Here is a 17,244-nt window from a genome sequence, read left to right as displayed (position 1 = left end):
TTGTTGTACTTTTGTTCCTATATTAGATTTGCAGTTCTGTCGTATGTGATGATACTAATAATAACAATGACAATGACAATAACAATCATTTCACATAATAATAAATACTTTAAAAAATTGTTCATATTTTGTTTACATTTGTAATTGTGTAATTAACTAGGGTTCCCCAAACCTGTCAGTGTGCAGTATATATTAAAAAAAAATAGAAAATGATTAATCTTATAATATTTTAAATGATGCTTTATAAATACTGTATCTAAATATGGTATCCAAAGTCTTATTTGACTGTAGCAAAATACATATAATAACAATAATAAAAGTAATGCTAATATTACTACTTCTACTGCTCATCATCTCATCACCATCATAATAATAGTGTGTTGTTGTTTCATTGAATATTTCCTTCATTTCAATTTCATTTCATTTCTGTCTGACATTTTTAAAAGAGTGTCCTGGTCCTGCTAATCAGAATAACTCCAAAACATGCCACCAGACTGTGCAGGTGTTCCTAATGTTGTGGCCTGTAAGCCACAGAGAAGGTCGAGGTGAACTCTGAGCGCCCGTCATGTGTTTTCAAATGAAACCAAAGCATCAAAATAGTCTCGTTAAAAATAAGTGGGAAGTAGACCAAGCAAAAACAAACACATATTTTGCGGGCGAGAAGGTCAAACATGAATGTTTACCTTGAGAAAAGGAATAACAAACGGCCTCAAGGGGAAGTTGGTGGCTTCCTGAAGCCTCGAGTGAAACTCCTCGATGGTCACGGTTGAATTCTACAATCACAAAAAAATTGTCAATTTACATTGGAAGGAGATGGCGATGTCCCCAATCCTTAAAAATTTTTTTTGGGGGGATGACGCGTACCACCAGAGCCAGCACCAAGTTGCGCACGTTGTCGCCGATCTCTGGCGAGATGTCGTTGCCGAACTGCTGCAACGTGGTCAGGAAGCGCTTGAGTTTGCTCAGTTGCCGCGCTCCGCATGTGGCCGGCAACTGCTGGTTGGCCAGCGACGATGACGACGATGACGAAGGCCCGTTGCTGTAGCGTTGCGGCGGCGACGGCACCGCGTTGAGTGTCGGTGGCGAATGGTGGTTGCCGTTGGTCACTGTGGAGACAACGGCAAGAAAGGCGACTGTAAGAGAAGCAAAGGATTCTGGGAGGACTGAAGCCAGTCTGTTGGAAAATGATTATTTATGTACTATAAATGACATATTTTTGTCAGTGACTTATAGTGACAGGCATAACATCTAAATACTTTTCCACAAGGAGTTTTTAGAGTGGGTCTTAACGTCTGGGACTCACTGTGCACGTACCTTTTTGTGATGCTGTCACACACCTGAATATGTGAAGCCGTGTGTAAACGAGATCCGCCAGAAAGGGGCAGGCGAAAATACGCCTGCTCTACTTTTATGCCTCTGATACGGCAGGAAGGCAGTGAACAACTTCTGAGACTCTCTGGGGCATGCCACCACACAACTAATTATCCGAGTGTGGAAAGCTGAAGCGGCTGAGTAAACATGCATTTCATACAAGGGAATGTCCTGATCCTGCGACTTCTGTAGCCAACTGTTCATAATGGCCCAGCTCATTGGCAGAATTAGCTAATTGGTGGTTTAATCCCAGCTCTCCCTGTTGTGTTGAATGCAACTGTCACAGAGGATGGCGCTGACCTCCTTCGATTATTTGTTGCGTGTTGCTCGGTGACATCGGTTGGTTCGGGAAAAGAAATGACAGAAATACATGTGCTTCCATTTTGCTTGCTTTTCCTGTGAAAGTCAAAGACTTACATGCTGTAGTGGAGAAGGAGGCCAGGCGGGGGCCACTTGGGTTGATGGAGGGCAGAGGGGGCATGATGATGGCGGCACCGCTGCTGCTGCTGCTGCTGCTACTGCTACTGGGAGCTGATCTGGAATGAGTCTTAGCATCCACAGGAGAACCGGGCATGGCAGGGCTCTTCTTCTCTCCACTGTCTGCAAGAGATGAGGCCAAACTTAAATGGAGCTAGGGTCAGATTCCTACGCAAGGTTGGTACGCTTGGATATTTGAGCTATTTGAGCTTTAACTGATTTGCTCCATAAAACGAAAAAAAAATGTGACCTCCCCTGAAGCATCATCTGAGACATGTAATGCACTATTTTGCACTAATCTGAAGTATTGGAGTTAATAATGCAGTCTGATTTTTTTTCTCATTTCTGACACCCAAAAAAATAAATAAATAAAACATACTGAGAAAAGTTAACTTGCATCTTTGATCGAATAATTTGATTGAATTATGCTGAATCGATTCAATCAAAATGGAACCAAGGTCCATTCTTGCTGTCTCTCAGAAACGAATGCAACAGTTGCATTGAAATTGGAAATGAGCGATAGACAATGTACTGTATATTCACATTTGTTTTTGCTTCTGATACTTTTTAGTCACTTAACGCCCCAATTCAAATTGGAACATCGTAGGCATACCTGAAAAACGCCTGGAAAAGGAGATTTAAAAGACCACCAAAAGTTTCACTTGTCATATGCCGGGGCATCGAACCCCCTCCCACACCACTCCCTCTTTCCCTCCATCAAAGAGCCAGATGTCTAAAGTTTAGCCCCTCACTCTCGACCATTCAGATCACAAACAGAAGAAATGTTAAAGAATGCTATTGTGCGCCTCAAAGAATGCCCCTTCATTGAGAGTTGCGGCCAAGAAGGGGGTAGTGGAGAGCGGGGGGCGGCTGCGAGAAAGAAAAGAGAGAAATGGGGCCGGGACTATTTCACGCTTTACTAACAAGATCGTCAAAGCTTTTGAATGTTAATAGCAACTTTTCAATATGCCATCGCCGCTGAATGAGACCACCAGATAAGGGGACATGGGCCTTGTTTGGGTACCGGGGGTGTCATTTATGTGGCATAAGGAGATGCCTTTGTTTCCTGCAGCGCCATGGAGGAGGCGCAACAACACCCCTCCCTCCCTTTTGACCCCCCCCCCCCCCCCCCCTCAACCACCGGCATCTCCATTTAGGAGTGGATCAGACTTTTTTAAGTGCTTCAAGAAAGGACGATTAATAGACACGCAAGGCCCGGCGGGGGTCGAAGTTCAACCTTGGAGAAGGCCTTTTAAATGCGGTTTCATGCTCTTTCCGAGTGGCCTCGCCTTCAATGGCGCCCTTTATGTCTCTTTCACGGCCGATGAACTCTACGCGGCCTTGTGCAACAGGTTCCCAAGTTTATAAAGATGGAGGCCTTAAGATGTGAGCGGGCCACGCATAACAATGGAGACAGAGTTGGCTCTCACGAGGGCATGAGGATCTGAACCTCCGAAAGCTGCAACACAAATATTTTCCCATTCGCGATCGTAGAGAAAATCGTCAACATATTAACACAAGATCAATAGGCCCTGAAACAATAGATTTGATATTATGGATATTGACATGAAATTGAAATGTAATACTTGCCAGGTTGTGATATTATTTGAGCACCAATGAATAATAAGGAAAAAATATGTATTTCCTATGTAAGGAATACTGCATATAGAATGTGGAATAAAATTAATGTACTGTACATATAAAACAGAGTGTCAGATACCTTCTAATCATCAACGTTCGCTTCGCAAAGTATGGAATGACTGCAGCTCAACTTTACGCCATTCAAATCCTGTTGACTAGAGTGAAATAATTAATTGATGTACAGTATAGCTTGCCTGGTCATCGTAGATTTAAAAAAAAAAGAGGTTTTAAAAATGTTAATTTTGTATTTTGCGGCGAACCCTTTCAATTTTTGGTTCAATCTACTAAAGTCATTCTGTTCAAAGTATCCAGGACATTATTGTAGTAGATGGTCGGCGGCACCTTGTGGATACATAAGCAAATGAACCGAAGCTATATATATATATTTTTTTTATTCCTGCCAATGTATTGTCACATGATGGACAGTGTGCGACTCAATGAAACAGATTGTGTTGCATTGGCATTCTGCCATTTTATTGGCAACAGCTGTTTTTGAAGCGGATGCATTTGAGAGGTATAAAGAGCTCTGTGTTGTCATGTCAAGAAGAGGAAGCGGTTGCGATGGCGATTTTTCACCACTCAAAATACATTCAGGTGAAAACGACAGCACAAATCTCAGTCAAGTTGTTTTACTTTATCTCTGGAGTATATCTGTAAGACTGTAAGCAGTGAAATATGCTAATTGACTGGAAAGGTTTGAAAATATTATACTCTCGAAGTGGGTCAATGTTTGATCATCCGGTTGGACTATACTTTCTGAGAATCACCCATATCTATCTATCTATCCATCCATCCGTGTGTGGGCATTATGGTGAAGGGATTGCGTCAATCTGAAGAAGTCGTCCTATTGGGCCTTTTTGGCCTGTAGTACTCCGAAGGCAGCTGATTGTTAGCGGATGGCTAAGCAGAATGCAGCCTTGCCGTCCATCGATGCAAAAACTCGGGCGTGGGAGGAGTTCGACAAGGCCATAGAGAATAACTTGCGGACGGCTTCGAAGAAATTCTGGTCCACCATCCGTCGTCTCCGCAGAGAGAACCATTAACACTATGTATAGTGGGGATTTGTGCGCTGTTGACCTCCACCGATTATGTCTTCCGGCTGGCCTGGGAACGCCTTGGGATCCCCCCGGGAAGAGCTGGAAGAAGTCTGGGCTTCCCCACTAAAGCTGCTGCCCCCAAACCCGGTAAGCGGAAGACTGATGGATTGTATATTTGATTTGTTTGTACAACCTAATCACATCAGTTCTCTCGTAAAATCTGTATTATAATTAGTTTGACACTTTTTCTACAATATACTGTATATCAAGTATTAAAATATGATGGCACAATAATAACAAATATTAGTATTACTCAACTCTTTTGTGCAATTTATACAGTGTCCGTCACAAGATAGGGCATACTTTGTCAATCAATAGCACGGGGCGGCGTATCACGAGCATTGCAATACAAATTATGCAGGACATTAAAAACATCCATTGAATATGATATGATATGATTACATAAAAATATGGATGCGCAAGCTTGTGGCATCCACATTTCTGCCCCTTTCCCTTCCCTCCTCCCTCTCTTGCTGCCCATCTGTCGTGCGCATGCAACATCTTTGACTGTTCAGCCCGCTTCGTCTACGACTACACACTGTGGCTTGGCTGCCATCGCTCCACCTGTTCACCAACAAGGGGTGCAGGAAGAACGAACACACACACTCACACACACAAACACACGAATATGTATGCAGTGCCAGTGCACAGCGGGATGCAGCCTGCAGCACACACACAGACACACTTGCGTATGGTCAGGAAATTAGACTGACATCTTAATAACACAATCAACGAAGCATACAGCCTTCATGTCAACACTGAGATCACAAAACACGTCTCAAAGTTTACACGCAAACCAATAATCACAAACCAAATTTGAGCATTTCCTGATCCAGGTCATCGAAGGTCCAATGATCGGATGTCGCTAAAAGATGATCCTGTGAGCGATTAACCTCTAGCGCGGCGTGTGTTGAGTAATTTTATCAACCACAATTTGCTCTGTACAAGCGAGCGGACGACAATCGTTAATGTGAAAGCTGGTCAATATTCACAATGGCATATCGTCATGTGGTCAACACCGAGTTGGGCGGAGCCAAAGAACGTGACGTGAAAGAGAACGCTAACCAATCAGGAAGCTTGCTTCCCAAACACAAAAAGCAACTGCGTGCGTTGAATGTTTCTGTAGCGTCTTGCACAATTTCTTTCATCACGATAGAATAGAAGTGGCGAGAAGTTAAGTTAGTCTAGCACAAGGGGTGGACAAAACGGCATTTGTAAATGACTGGAAAGTGTACTGTGTTCATTTTTATGATATTGTATTCATGCATCTCTAATTCCTCAGCTGAATAATTGTTACTACTGTAACATATATTTTTTTAATAGTAAAAGTAAAAATTACATGCATATACCAGTAGCAATTTATTATGTTTGGTCGATCAATAATCAGGTATTTTTAAAAATGAGAATGAGCAACTAGCGATTGTTTTAATAATCGATTAATCTGTCAATTTTGTCAATTAATTGATGAATCAGGAAAAGAGGTTTAAATTTCCATCCTTGTATTCAAAAACAGGACATAGATTTATCCACAGTACATATAGTTTTATACATTTATCCACTGGGTATTTATTTGGATAATATGAATATAAGACTGAACTCTTTTTGGTATTAAAATAAACATATTTTCACTGCATTGTCCATTTTAAAGCTCAAATGTGGCCATTGAGTACAAAAGTGTCCTCAAAAGGCCTAGCTGCTTCTAATTCTTCTTCTACTTATGCTACAGCAGTGTGGACGCCCTGTGGCACCATGCTGCCTCTCACAGGTCAATACTGGTATTACAACACCAATAGTTATGCGTCTGGCGTGGTGTGTTGTTTGTGTGAAGTACGCAGCGCACTGCACAAGCAGTAAGCTCGACATGTAACGTCTCTCACATCTTGAAAATTGAAAAAGACAACAGGGGGCCTCAGGTGTTGGCCAATTAGATGAGCCTGCACGGTTGCGTGACTTCATGTGGCCGGATGCACCTGAGGACAGTCGCGTGCAACAACCTCGTCGAGATTCTTAGGAGGATTTTTGTCTTCTTTCTATTCACTTCGAATACAGAAAACAAAGCCAAAGTCATCGTCTGGCATCTTATTATAAGGTTACTTGGGCTTACATGCGCTCCTAACGATTGTTAGCCTGACAACCTGAAGGGAACGCACATGTGTCCCCTGGTTGCTAGCCAGGTGCTGCTTGTTTGTTCAGCTTCAGGTGACGCACGTGCGCATTAAAACATGTCATTGCCTCGAACAAGGTGGAAAAAACAGTCCCGCAGCCTCAGAGTGACTGCCCCATTTGAATGTTAATTGAGGAAAACGCAAGAAGTCGGCATATCTGTCACACAATGAGACATGCTGGGTTTATCGCGCTTATGGTTTCACTCCAAAGTTGACTTTCAACGGGTGTCTGTGTGTCGTTATCTCTCGGCTGCCCTTTCGGTGATGAGGTAAGAATTGATGCAACGCAGGCCCCACTCATTAGGGACACAGCGCGGGAAGACTTGGGAGGACTCACATACACCAAATTTCATCTTAAATCTGTCAATCTGTCAACAATTCCAAAAGCTGTACAACTGACGAATGTTTAGATTTCAAATTAAATTAAATCGTCTCCAAATGATCACCAGAGGGGAAGTTCATGCGCTATAGCAGCACCCAGCAGATTGTTTAAAAATAATAGGACCATACATACAGGAGTGTAAGACTGTTGTGTCCAACTATGTTTTTGAAAGAAAGCGGCATATGATATTTTGGGGGAGCTGCAATAAATTAAACCAGGCATTTTAAGTGAACTCATTTACCACGGGAGATATGTTGTCAATCAACTGACAATAGTTGAAAATCATCAAAATACAGAGGCCGGATGATAAAAAAAACATTTTTACATTCAAAACTGCAGAGGACACATTGGTACGTATTAGGGTGTCTGAGTGTGCCTTGCAGAGGCGGGGCCGAGTGGACTTGCGTGTGACATCACAGAGTCTGTGAGCTGCGGCCAACAACAGGTCTTACATGAGTGCTCATCGTGTTTTGTTTTTACCCCCTGCATGGAATTGTCTGAATACAAATGCTGCAGCAATACATGTAGACAAACACCAAAACAATACTTCTAAGCGTGTTTTATTGTTCACCATTTTATTTTTTTCCATTCGTTTTCTCTACTATATTGGATTTTATCTACCTTCTATTAAGCCCCCTGTGGGCAAATGTTGAAGATTAATGTTACAGCAGTTTACTGAGCAGTTGTGACGTGGCACCACTGTAAACTTGCTCGAAAGAAGCAAAGGCGACGTATGTCTCTTTCTGAGAAAGGCGACACCACCACACATCCCAAAAAGGCCTTTGAAACCAGAGCGCTCACCCGACACGTCGAATGGCGGCGAAGGTTAGGACGACAACAACCCGACACCGAGAAGATCACGCGCTGTCAAGTGGAAATGGTTGGAGATGCTTGTGTTGACAACACGTGTGTGTTTCGATGTGTGAGTGTGGTGTGTGTGTGTGCCGAGGTCAAGAGGGAGCACGCTCCGGAGGAACAGATGTGTGCCGCATTGTCGTGCTTGTGCATGGACGGACGGGGACCAGGTGCGGCCTTTGTCTGCTTGGCATTTAAGTCCACTCGCTCGCATTCAGTCGTCCTCGTGCCTCGCGACAATCTCCCCCTCCAACTCCCTCCCAGCCTTCCATGTGCTCACAATCGCTCACTAAGAGGGCGGGGGCACTAGGGTGAGAGGGGGGTTTGGCTCATTGGAGCATCCCCCTGCCCCCAACCCTCCACGTCTCCCTTCACAGGTGACTGTTGGAGGTCCCAGCTGGCCATAGCTCTTGGCACATTACATTCATATTGTGCAGTCCAACAGTTCATCAGGGCCACGCTGAGGCTGCCGATTCCTCTTGTTCCACTTTGGCAGTTTCGACGGGGTTTACTTTACGTCAGGTCCGGGTCAAAGACCCTGCTGGTCACAAACTGGCCATCGCATCATATTACAGGAGCACCTTTTCAGAAGGTGCAGTCGTGCTGACTCGTGCTAAGACTGGAGAAGTTTTGTTGGTTTGGTGCGAGCAGGGAGAGGCAGATCGAGAACAGGCGCGGGGTAGGTTCAGGAACAAGGGTAGAAAATACTGTTTTCATTTGGTTTCATCAGAAAGACAAGCATGGCTGTCAGACTCTAAGCCAGGCTGTTTTTCTTGGCTCCGGCAACCGCCTTCCTGCGCCATGGACTACATATTTGGCGCAAGCCCAACGTCAACACGACACTCTCTTCGCTCAGGCCCAGGGAGGGGCACGAGGCGGCCTTGCGGCACGGCCGAGATATTTAAAGGTGACAAAAGTATCGGGCTGTGCCAGAGGATAAGAAATCAAAGAGGAGTAGGAGAGGATAAAGACAAAGTCAGGTGAAGGACAATAAGTCAGGATAAAAATGTTGGTACGACTTCCATGTGAGAAAGCACAGATGTGGTCCTGGAGCGAGAAGAAGCCCTCGCGTAACCTCGTCGCTCGGTGGGATGATTAGAAAAACACAGCTGTAATGCAGCATGCCGTGTATTGTGGAAAGAAAAGGAACCGAGGGATGGAATTGTACTTAGTGGGAGAGGAACTGCGAGAGGCCATTGGAGAGGCACACAGACGTTATCCATTAAAACTAAAAAAAAAAAAAAGTGGGGAGCGGGGAAGCAAAAGAAGCACAGTGATGTTCTGGAAGCAGGGGAGGATTGCACGGTGTTGCACATGAGGTCAGGCGGTGCGGGAAGAAGAGCTGGGAGGGAATGTATTTTGGTTAGCCATGGTACGATTACAAAAGGTAAACCCCAATACGGTTTAAGAATTCTGTCCACCAACTGACGGACTTGACGTGTGTTTGGTACAGTTTATTAGGTATTACAACCAGGACCACAGGAAGAACAAAACCGGTTTAAGCCTATAAGTGAAAATTAAATGGCTATTCTGACACTATCAATTGAATACCCGTTGCGGTGCTCTTTCTGGTGTGCACGCCTTGGCCGACTGGTGGCAAATAGACAGATATACCGTTCGCTGGCACATCTCAACTGCTCTCTCGGCTCATCAGTACAACATTCATATGTCATTCTGTGCAGATGCTAAAAAATATATGACTGTGATTCCTGTTGTATTGTCTGTTCAATGTTTGTGTTTAATTCAGTGCTTAAAATGGTTAAAGCACCGCAGCATAGCTTTTATTTAGCATTAGTATTATGCTAGCAGCGGGAGAGGCCAAGGTACGTCGTTGTTTTAAATGCCCAAGGCATAATTATTTTTGTTTTATGTTTAGTTTGACAGTAAACATCAACCGGAGTGACAATAAACAGCTTGAAGCTTCTTTAAAAAAACAAAACAAAATATCACTCTGTCTGCCAAACAGCTTTTTGCGGTGTAGCGATTTATGGGACTGCCAACATACATCGTTTGGAATCTATGCAAAAATCTGTCAAACGATGGCGCAAATCTCGAAAAACTTGAAATCGAGTCACTTGTATTTCAAGGCAGCATTGTATGTTGAAGTGATACATATCGCCGGGAAAATCCTCACATCTCTGGACATCAGGGGGGAGCTAAGTTTTTCCCAAAATCAAATCACGCATTTATTTAAAGGGTAAAGTAAGTCTGTAAATCTAGTTTCTAAGACTCCAGAGGTTCTTTTCTGCGCAAGAAAAAAAAAAACGAGCAAACCAACTGAACCAGAACAACAGCTCGCAGTTCCCTGGAAAGACATTTTGGAGATGCTCGCTTTTCTTAACTGATTGGTTCTCCTCAAATTGGGGATCATGGATCTGTGGTGGATGACCCATCAGCGCATCATTACTAAGTTTGGGGAAACACTTTCGTGCTATTGGCAGATCAGCCGAAAGGTAGGTGAGCCCATGGAAAAAATGGAAAGTCGCACAGTGAAGTAGTCGTTGGTATCACTGCCAAACAGTTGAGAGGCTCTGCTGGGTACAAATCTCAAAATTACACATTCTACCAATCCTCTAAATCAGGGGTGTCAAACTCATTTGACATTGTGGGGCACATGCGGACTCGGTAGATGTCAAGTGGGCCGAACCATTCACATTACACCACACTGTGCTATGAATCACCAAAATATCATCTCTTTCCTTTGTTTTGGTCTCAAGAAGCATTGATTGGCGCTTTCATATCATTTGCTGCGTTAGGTCTATCTCGGTGACAGACTGAGACTGCTGTTTCCTTCTCCGATCAAAACAATGTTGTCTTCTACTGTGATCAAAACAGTGTGCCCCCTAGCGTATAGTCCACGAATTGCATTTTATTGAAAATATTCCTTCTGTGTCTTTAATGCATTTTTCACTTTTAAATGCGGGCCGGATCGAACCCATTTGCGGGCCGGTTCTGGCCCGTGGGCCGTATGCTTGACACACCTGCTCTAAATTGTCTGAAGGTGTGAATATGAGCATGAATGCTTGTTTGTCTAATTTTCCTCTGTGATTTGACAGGCAGTCAGTTCAGATTGGACCTCGTTTCTCTTGCCAAACGCCGGCGAGTATCGACCCAAGGTGACGTCCTGATGAGAAAAGAGAAAATGGATGACTGGAAATCTGGGAATGGAAAGTTGCATCTTGAACCAGACTATCAATCACTTCTAGATCTGTCAGCAACCATCCACTCAGAGATATTAGACTTCTGGCTCGGGATTTGGGCAGTGGCAGTAAATTTAACGTGCGTGTTGTGCGTTTGTGTTGGCCACACACACCTGGTGTTGTGTGCTGCCTTTGTCTCTCTCACACACACACACACACACACACCTGTGAAATGGCCAGCAGACACCCACGCAAGCAACTGTGACATAACAAGGACTATTCAAAACTGCCAATCATCGCGCACACGCCCACACACACACACACACACACACACACACACACACACACACACACACACACACACACACACACACACACACAGAGGCTAATGGATTAAATGCCTATCTAGTTACAAGCCTTCTCACCTCTCCAGAGCCAATTGGTAATCCTGCCTATCAATTATCATTCCCGCGAGCCAGCAACCGAAAGTGGAAACGTAGACATTCTTTTCCCACAGAAAAATGAACATGATGTGCATTCCGGTGCATTTTTAAAATCAGATAATCCATTTAAACCAAAAAAAATAATAATCCCACACACATACAGATCATCCAAAATAGTTCATAAAGCAGAACAGAAAACGTAGTGACCGACCTAGATCAGTCCATGTGTCAGGGGACTACACAGTCCCAGAATCGGGGGCGGACCAGATGTTGCCATCACCACGTGGGTTACGCTGAAGGTGTTTACTCAAAACTCTTCTGACCCACTTCACATCACAAGACCTCCGATTTCTTTTTTCGACATTCATCCAGGCCAACAATTGTGGGCAGAAGCCTCCCGCTTGGAGGACAAAACTGAAAACTTGAGGCCGAGCTTTAGGTAACACAGCCCCTCGGCGAACAGACGGGTGGGCGATCGGAGCCCAGCTGTAAGCCTCTGGGAAAGACAGACAAGTGAAACAAAGAGGCCAGCTGTGCTCCGGAAAATTAGGGAGGGGAAAAACAATACAGCTGTGAAGGATGAGCATGAACGTGAGGGATGTGCGTGTGTGTGCTATCGACATTCGTGCACCCTGTGAGCATTTCACTGTTAAAGAATACGACACATCCTTCCGTCTTTTTTTTTAGGTGTTCATTTTTTTGGGGGAAAGAAATCATGGTGACTAAAAATGTTTTAAATAAATACATGCATATACTGTAAATACCTAAAGTAAATTATATACACATACATATATATATATATACACACACACATTATATATATATATATATATATATAGAGAGAGAGAGAGAGAGAGAGACTTAAACTCTTGCCGAGACACACACACACACACACACACACACACGCACACACACACACACACACACACACACACACACACACACACACACACACAGTCTGTCCTTGCAAGGCTAAGATTAGTGAGAGTACAGGTGTGTCAAGCCCACAAATCCACTCAAGACGATTGCAGGCCGGTCAGCATTCCCCGAGTCCCACAAGAGTGACACACAAAAACCTAACATGGTTTACCTGAAAGTGCTGTCCCCTTTTTAGTTGCTAATAACACACCGGACACCATCCTGCCAAAAAAACAAAAAACACTAAGTGTTTACAAATATTGGAAATATATTGAAAAACAAATCTGACGATATTGGCCGAGAAACCTTGTCTGGTTAACTATGGCAGCACAGAACATCCCTGGAGTGACCGAGTTTGCTTGTGATGTCTTAATTTGCGGATCTGATCAGTAACGCAATTGATCGATCGGCTAATTTTGACATTACAACCAATCACCGTTTTTACAGAAAATGCAAAATACCTTCAAAGCCGATCCTACCGATCTGTGTGAAGTCTAGTGTTCAACATATTCGGGGGGTCCTCGGTTTGTGACAGGCGGTGTAAGTCAAATTTATACAGATGTATCTTAAACAACCTGTAAATTAAACACCCTGTGAGAGTTAAACACCCTGTGAGAGGAAAGGCACCTAATATTGATTGCAATGGAGTTATGAATGGCCTTTAATCTGTGTCGATTGTGATTTTGTTGTTGAGTTTTTTTTTCTCAGTTGAGGATTATTAAACATGCCCATGCCCTGAACAGGAAGGTTAAAGCCACATGGATGTGGGACACAAACTGTCTCGTGTGTCCGGTTAATCCATCACCGGGCTGAAGAAGAAAAACTGATCATTTTTTAAATGTCTGGACTGGAGCAGAGATAATGTGTGTGTGTGTGTGTGTGTGTGTGTAAAAAAAAAAAAACAATCAGCAGACATGACCTGATTTGAAAACAAGCCAAAATAGGAAGTAGATGATGCCTCCTGGAAGACAGCAGAGTTGTCTTTGCTCCGATCACAACTTTTCCTTCACACCGTAACAACATCTTCCCGGGACACCGAGTGGCCGGCTAAGGGTCACCGGGCCACCGGGCCACCGTGCATGGTGTCAACGGGATTGCTGGATGCTCTCCGACACACAGCCTCCACTTCAACCCCACCGCCTGAAGCCATCGTCTTTGGGAAGCCGCCGGCGAGTATTGACATGACAAGGGTGTTTTCCCGACACGCTAGCGAATCCAATCGCCATCCTTGGGGGTCAGATATCACAGCCCTTGCCACTGGAACTAATAGAGCACTTCCTGCATCCCCGCTTCTAAAGCAGCTGCTCCACGGGGCATATACGTATGTGCCTATGTTTGCAGAAAAAAAAAAAAAAAAGAGGACGTGGGTGGTGATTTTGGTAGTGGGGGGTGATGTGTACATCAGCTCTTTTGTTTATAGGGGAGGTTTGTGGTAGTTTGCTTTTTTTTTTTTTTTTTTAGTGGGGAAGCTTTGCTTCAGGGAACGTGGCAAGAAAACCTCAACGTGAAAGAACAACAGAACACCTATGCAGTCCAAAGAGAACTTTACCAGACAGAGATGAGAGTGGAACACTAAACAAAACCACTACCGCAAAAATCAACATTTCTCAATCCATCTCGATAGCAGTTGCTCCTCATTGGCATCACAGGTGAGTCGCAGCCAATCCCAAATGACATTTTGTGCAAGAAATTTCACCCAGGAATGGTCACCAGTCACATTTACATTCAGGCCGAAAGACATTTTAGAGTCAGCTGAGATTTGGCGAGAGAGTCCAGGGAAAACTCTCGAGTGGCCGCCGGTCAATCAAATGACCAATTTGGACAAATGACAATTTACACTCACAATCACACCTGTGGGCAACTTAAAGAGTCTTTAAGGAATCTAATATCTACACTTTTGGATTGTACCGGGAGAAAACCCACGCAGACTCGAAACCAAATTGGACAGGGGATCTCTCGACTTTGAGGTAGACCAGCTAACCACATGTGCACTGTTCCAGCATTCGAAAGCATATGAACAACATAAACTACTTTGCTGACAGTGGTAAACAAAAAGTGAAGACTTCCCTGTGTGAAAGCAGATCCAACATCAATAGACAAAATGGCAGTGCTTGAACAAGACCTCCAACGAGGCCAGTATTTGTATTTTAAATGACCAAAAGTTTCGACAATTTGGGTTTCATTTCGATTTTGAGGATTTTCAAAAAAAGGATGATTTTCTTCCCTTATTTATTTATTTATTTTGTACCGTTGATGTACTTATGAATAGTGGATGTTGCTCAAAATCTGTCATCTTATTGGTCTTTTTCTCGGGGCATGCGAGAGTGACTTTTTCGCTCTTTGCCTCAACTGAAAGCTCTCAAATCTACAAGGAGAGAATCAATGATACAAGCGCCGTTACTTCCTCAGAGTTGGAAATTTGACGGAATACGTATTTTGTGTGAGTCATTCGGCCTGTCCTGCTTTTCCACACAACAACCGGTGCTGTCAGGAGGCTGACGCTGGCCAGTGAACCAGACAGGGGGGGGGGGGGGGGGGGGGGGGGGGTACTGGTTCGGCCGACAGTTCGTCGCTCCTATCTCCTTGCTGAACAGGGCCGGTGTGACGCTAGCCAGGTCCCTTCTGTGCTTTCCCAATCGAACCCGCACCCACTCGAGTGCCCCCCTTCCACCTCCAACACAAACACACGACCTCCTCGATTCCATGCAAAGTAACAACCACCTAAAATTCTCTGTGTTCCCGATATTGCACTGGATCCGTTTAAAAACGGATCGGAGACCGTTGGGTTTGGGTCATGAATCAGGACTTTTTTTTTTTAACTGAAAATAAAACTCCTTTGGCATCATACAAAAACTAGAGTTGTGTAACAGCTTGATGCATAAGATGCAAAGCCCGCTCCATGTCCATATGCCCTGGACACCACGCAACAGATGCGCATGTGTCTTTTCCCCTGGACTGCTTTCTTCAGCTCTGCTTGCCACGTGGAAAATCAAAGCGCTTTTATTTCTTTCTCACGTGACATCAATCGAGACTGAAAGGTGAAGGGGTTTAATTGGGGGGTGGGGCTTTGTGGAGGGGCAAATAAGGAGTTCACAAGACATAACAAGTGAAGGGAGACCAAGTAAGTGTCAGTAAATGGAACCTCAGAATTCCAGTGCCCCCAACGTCATACATTTTTAGAATTTGAGGAACGTTTCATGGAAAATACAAGAGAGAGGAAGAGACTCTCCTCCCAGACACGGACGATAATCTCCCTCGGAGCATCCGTGGCACAACGCCAGATAGCAAATATTTAATTTAGGAGTCGATTGTGATTAAGATGCGTCATGGGTAACTTCTTTTTTTTTTTGTATTTGAAGAAACTCGCCTCCCAGGACAGGCAATCATTTCCTCGTCTGCCACACAGATTCCAAGAGTTAAGTATTGAGTTGTGTTTGCGCTTTATGTGGAGATTCACCGCCCAGCCACATGCAGTAATATCTGCCATCAAAATGTATTTATTTCAGTCATATATTGTTTTCAGATGACAATAAATTGGAAAAGTACATGATTGATTTTTTTTTTTACGTTTCAATAACTTTTTTGTGTTCACTCAGTTGTTGCATGTGAAGAGACATGCCCCGCAGACACAAGAAATAATCTCAGACTGGGCATCTGTCCCAGATCAGGGTGACCTCTTTATTCATTTATTGTTTATTATTTGGACAATAGCGCAGGTAACTTCTTTGGTACGGGGGAATTTGTTGTATTTTGTGTGACCAGACTCACCTCCCGGGCACAGACAGGGTGGATATTACTCCTGAATTATTTTTACACTTCTATGGCCGCGTGTTAACATGTTACTTTAGCACAACGGTCAATTAGGAACAAAGCAGCCACCGGCAACAGATTGTATTGCACTGTACATTAATTCCTCATTAGCTCAGTGGACAAGGATGGGGGGATAAATAGGACAGGATGAGGCTACACCATCTGCACAGTGAAGGGCAGCACAGGAGCACACACACAAAAACACTGACAGAAAAACACACACGCATGCACGCATCGCAACGCATTTGGAAGCCGTTTTGCTCCTACCGCCTCTCCAGTAGAGTCCACGCGTCCACGCGTCCTGCAGAGAAAGTCAAAAAGCTGCACTTGTGGCTTCTTTTTCTTCGCACTTATCCGCTGCTGTACGCCTCTCCCGCATGTGTCAAGCGTCTGTTTGCATTCCCAGAAATGTAAGAACGCAGATGGCACCCAGATGGATCGACACGCACACACATGCGTTCAATGCTGTGGTGCGTTCACGTCCCTTCTCCCTCTTCTCTGTGAGCCTTTTCGTCTCGACGTCCGCTCGACCGTGCTTCCTCCTCCGCGTGCGGATTCGCATATTCTGAGCTTCCTCTCACCCGGCTCAGGGCAGACCCTGCCTCTCGCTCCTTAAGCCCCCGCCCACAATTTCCCACAGGGTGTGACGTCACTACCCCCTCCTCACAGTGTGGCTCCTGGCCAAGTAAGCATCCAGTAGTGCCTTCATTGACCGAGATGGACCTCGCAATTAACATAACTAATTGCTTTGGCACCTAAAGGCCAAACAAGAAGCCGGGCCAAGGGTGACAAAAGCGTGAGCATCTGCATGCGTGTGATTGTGTGACCCCGCCCCCTTTTTTCCTCTCATTGATACCCTTTTTTTTGTCTCAGCCCTTAATGCAGTCAACCTATTGTGTTGTCCTGAGGGTGGGGTCTCTTCGCCTCTTATCCTGCCCCTCGACC

At 44.5% G+C, this 17,244-nt stretch overlaps 1 protein-coding gene across 3 annotated transcripts in view; it reads right to left on the bottom strand.

The window, feature by feature from the left end:
• Positions 1-16,863, bottom strand: part of cbfa2t2 (CBFA2/RUNX1 partner transcriptional co-repressor 2) — a 30,539-nt gene extending 13,676 nt beyond the window's left edge. The window contains exons 1-5 of one of the 3 annotated variants that reach the window (XM_086118398.1): positions 16,567-16,863; positions 12,662-12,711; positions 1,789-1,971; positions 865-1,106; positions 684-773 (exon numbers count right to left, since the gene is read on the bottom strand). In XM_086118398.1, coding sequence (XP_085974524.1) covers positions 684-773; positions 865-1,106; positions 1,789-1,971; positions 12,662-12,710 — 564 coding nt within the window. In that variant the 5' untranslated portion in view covers position 12,711; positions 16,567-16,863. Of the gene's footprint in view, positions 1-683; positions 774-864; positions 1,107-1,788; positions 1,972-12,661; positions 12,712-13,408; positions 13,839-16,566 lie in introns of those variants that run through there. The other 2 variants (XM_086118400.1, XM_086118399.1) reach the window with 2 other exon arrangements.
• Between the last annotated feature and the right edge of the window lie 381 nt (positions 16,864-17,244).

Source organism: Hippocampus guttulatus, chromosome 8, assembly GCF_054856545.1.
Source record: "Hippocampus guttulatus isolate MCC_2025c chromosome 8, RoL_Hgut_1.0, whole genome shotgun sequence".
Classification (NCBI taxonomy): Eukaryota; Metazoa; Chordata; class Actinopteri; order Syngnathiformes; family Syngnathidae; genus Hippocampus; species Hippocampus guttulatus.
This window is presented reverse-complemented; position numbering and strand designations above follow the sequence as displayed.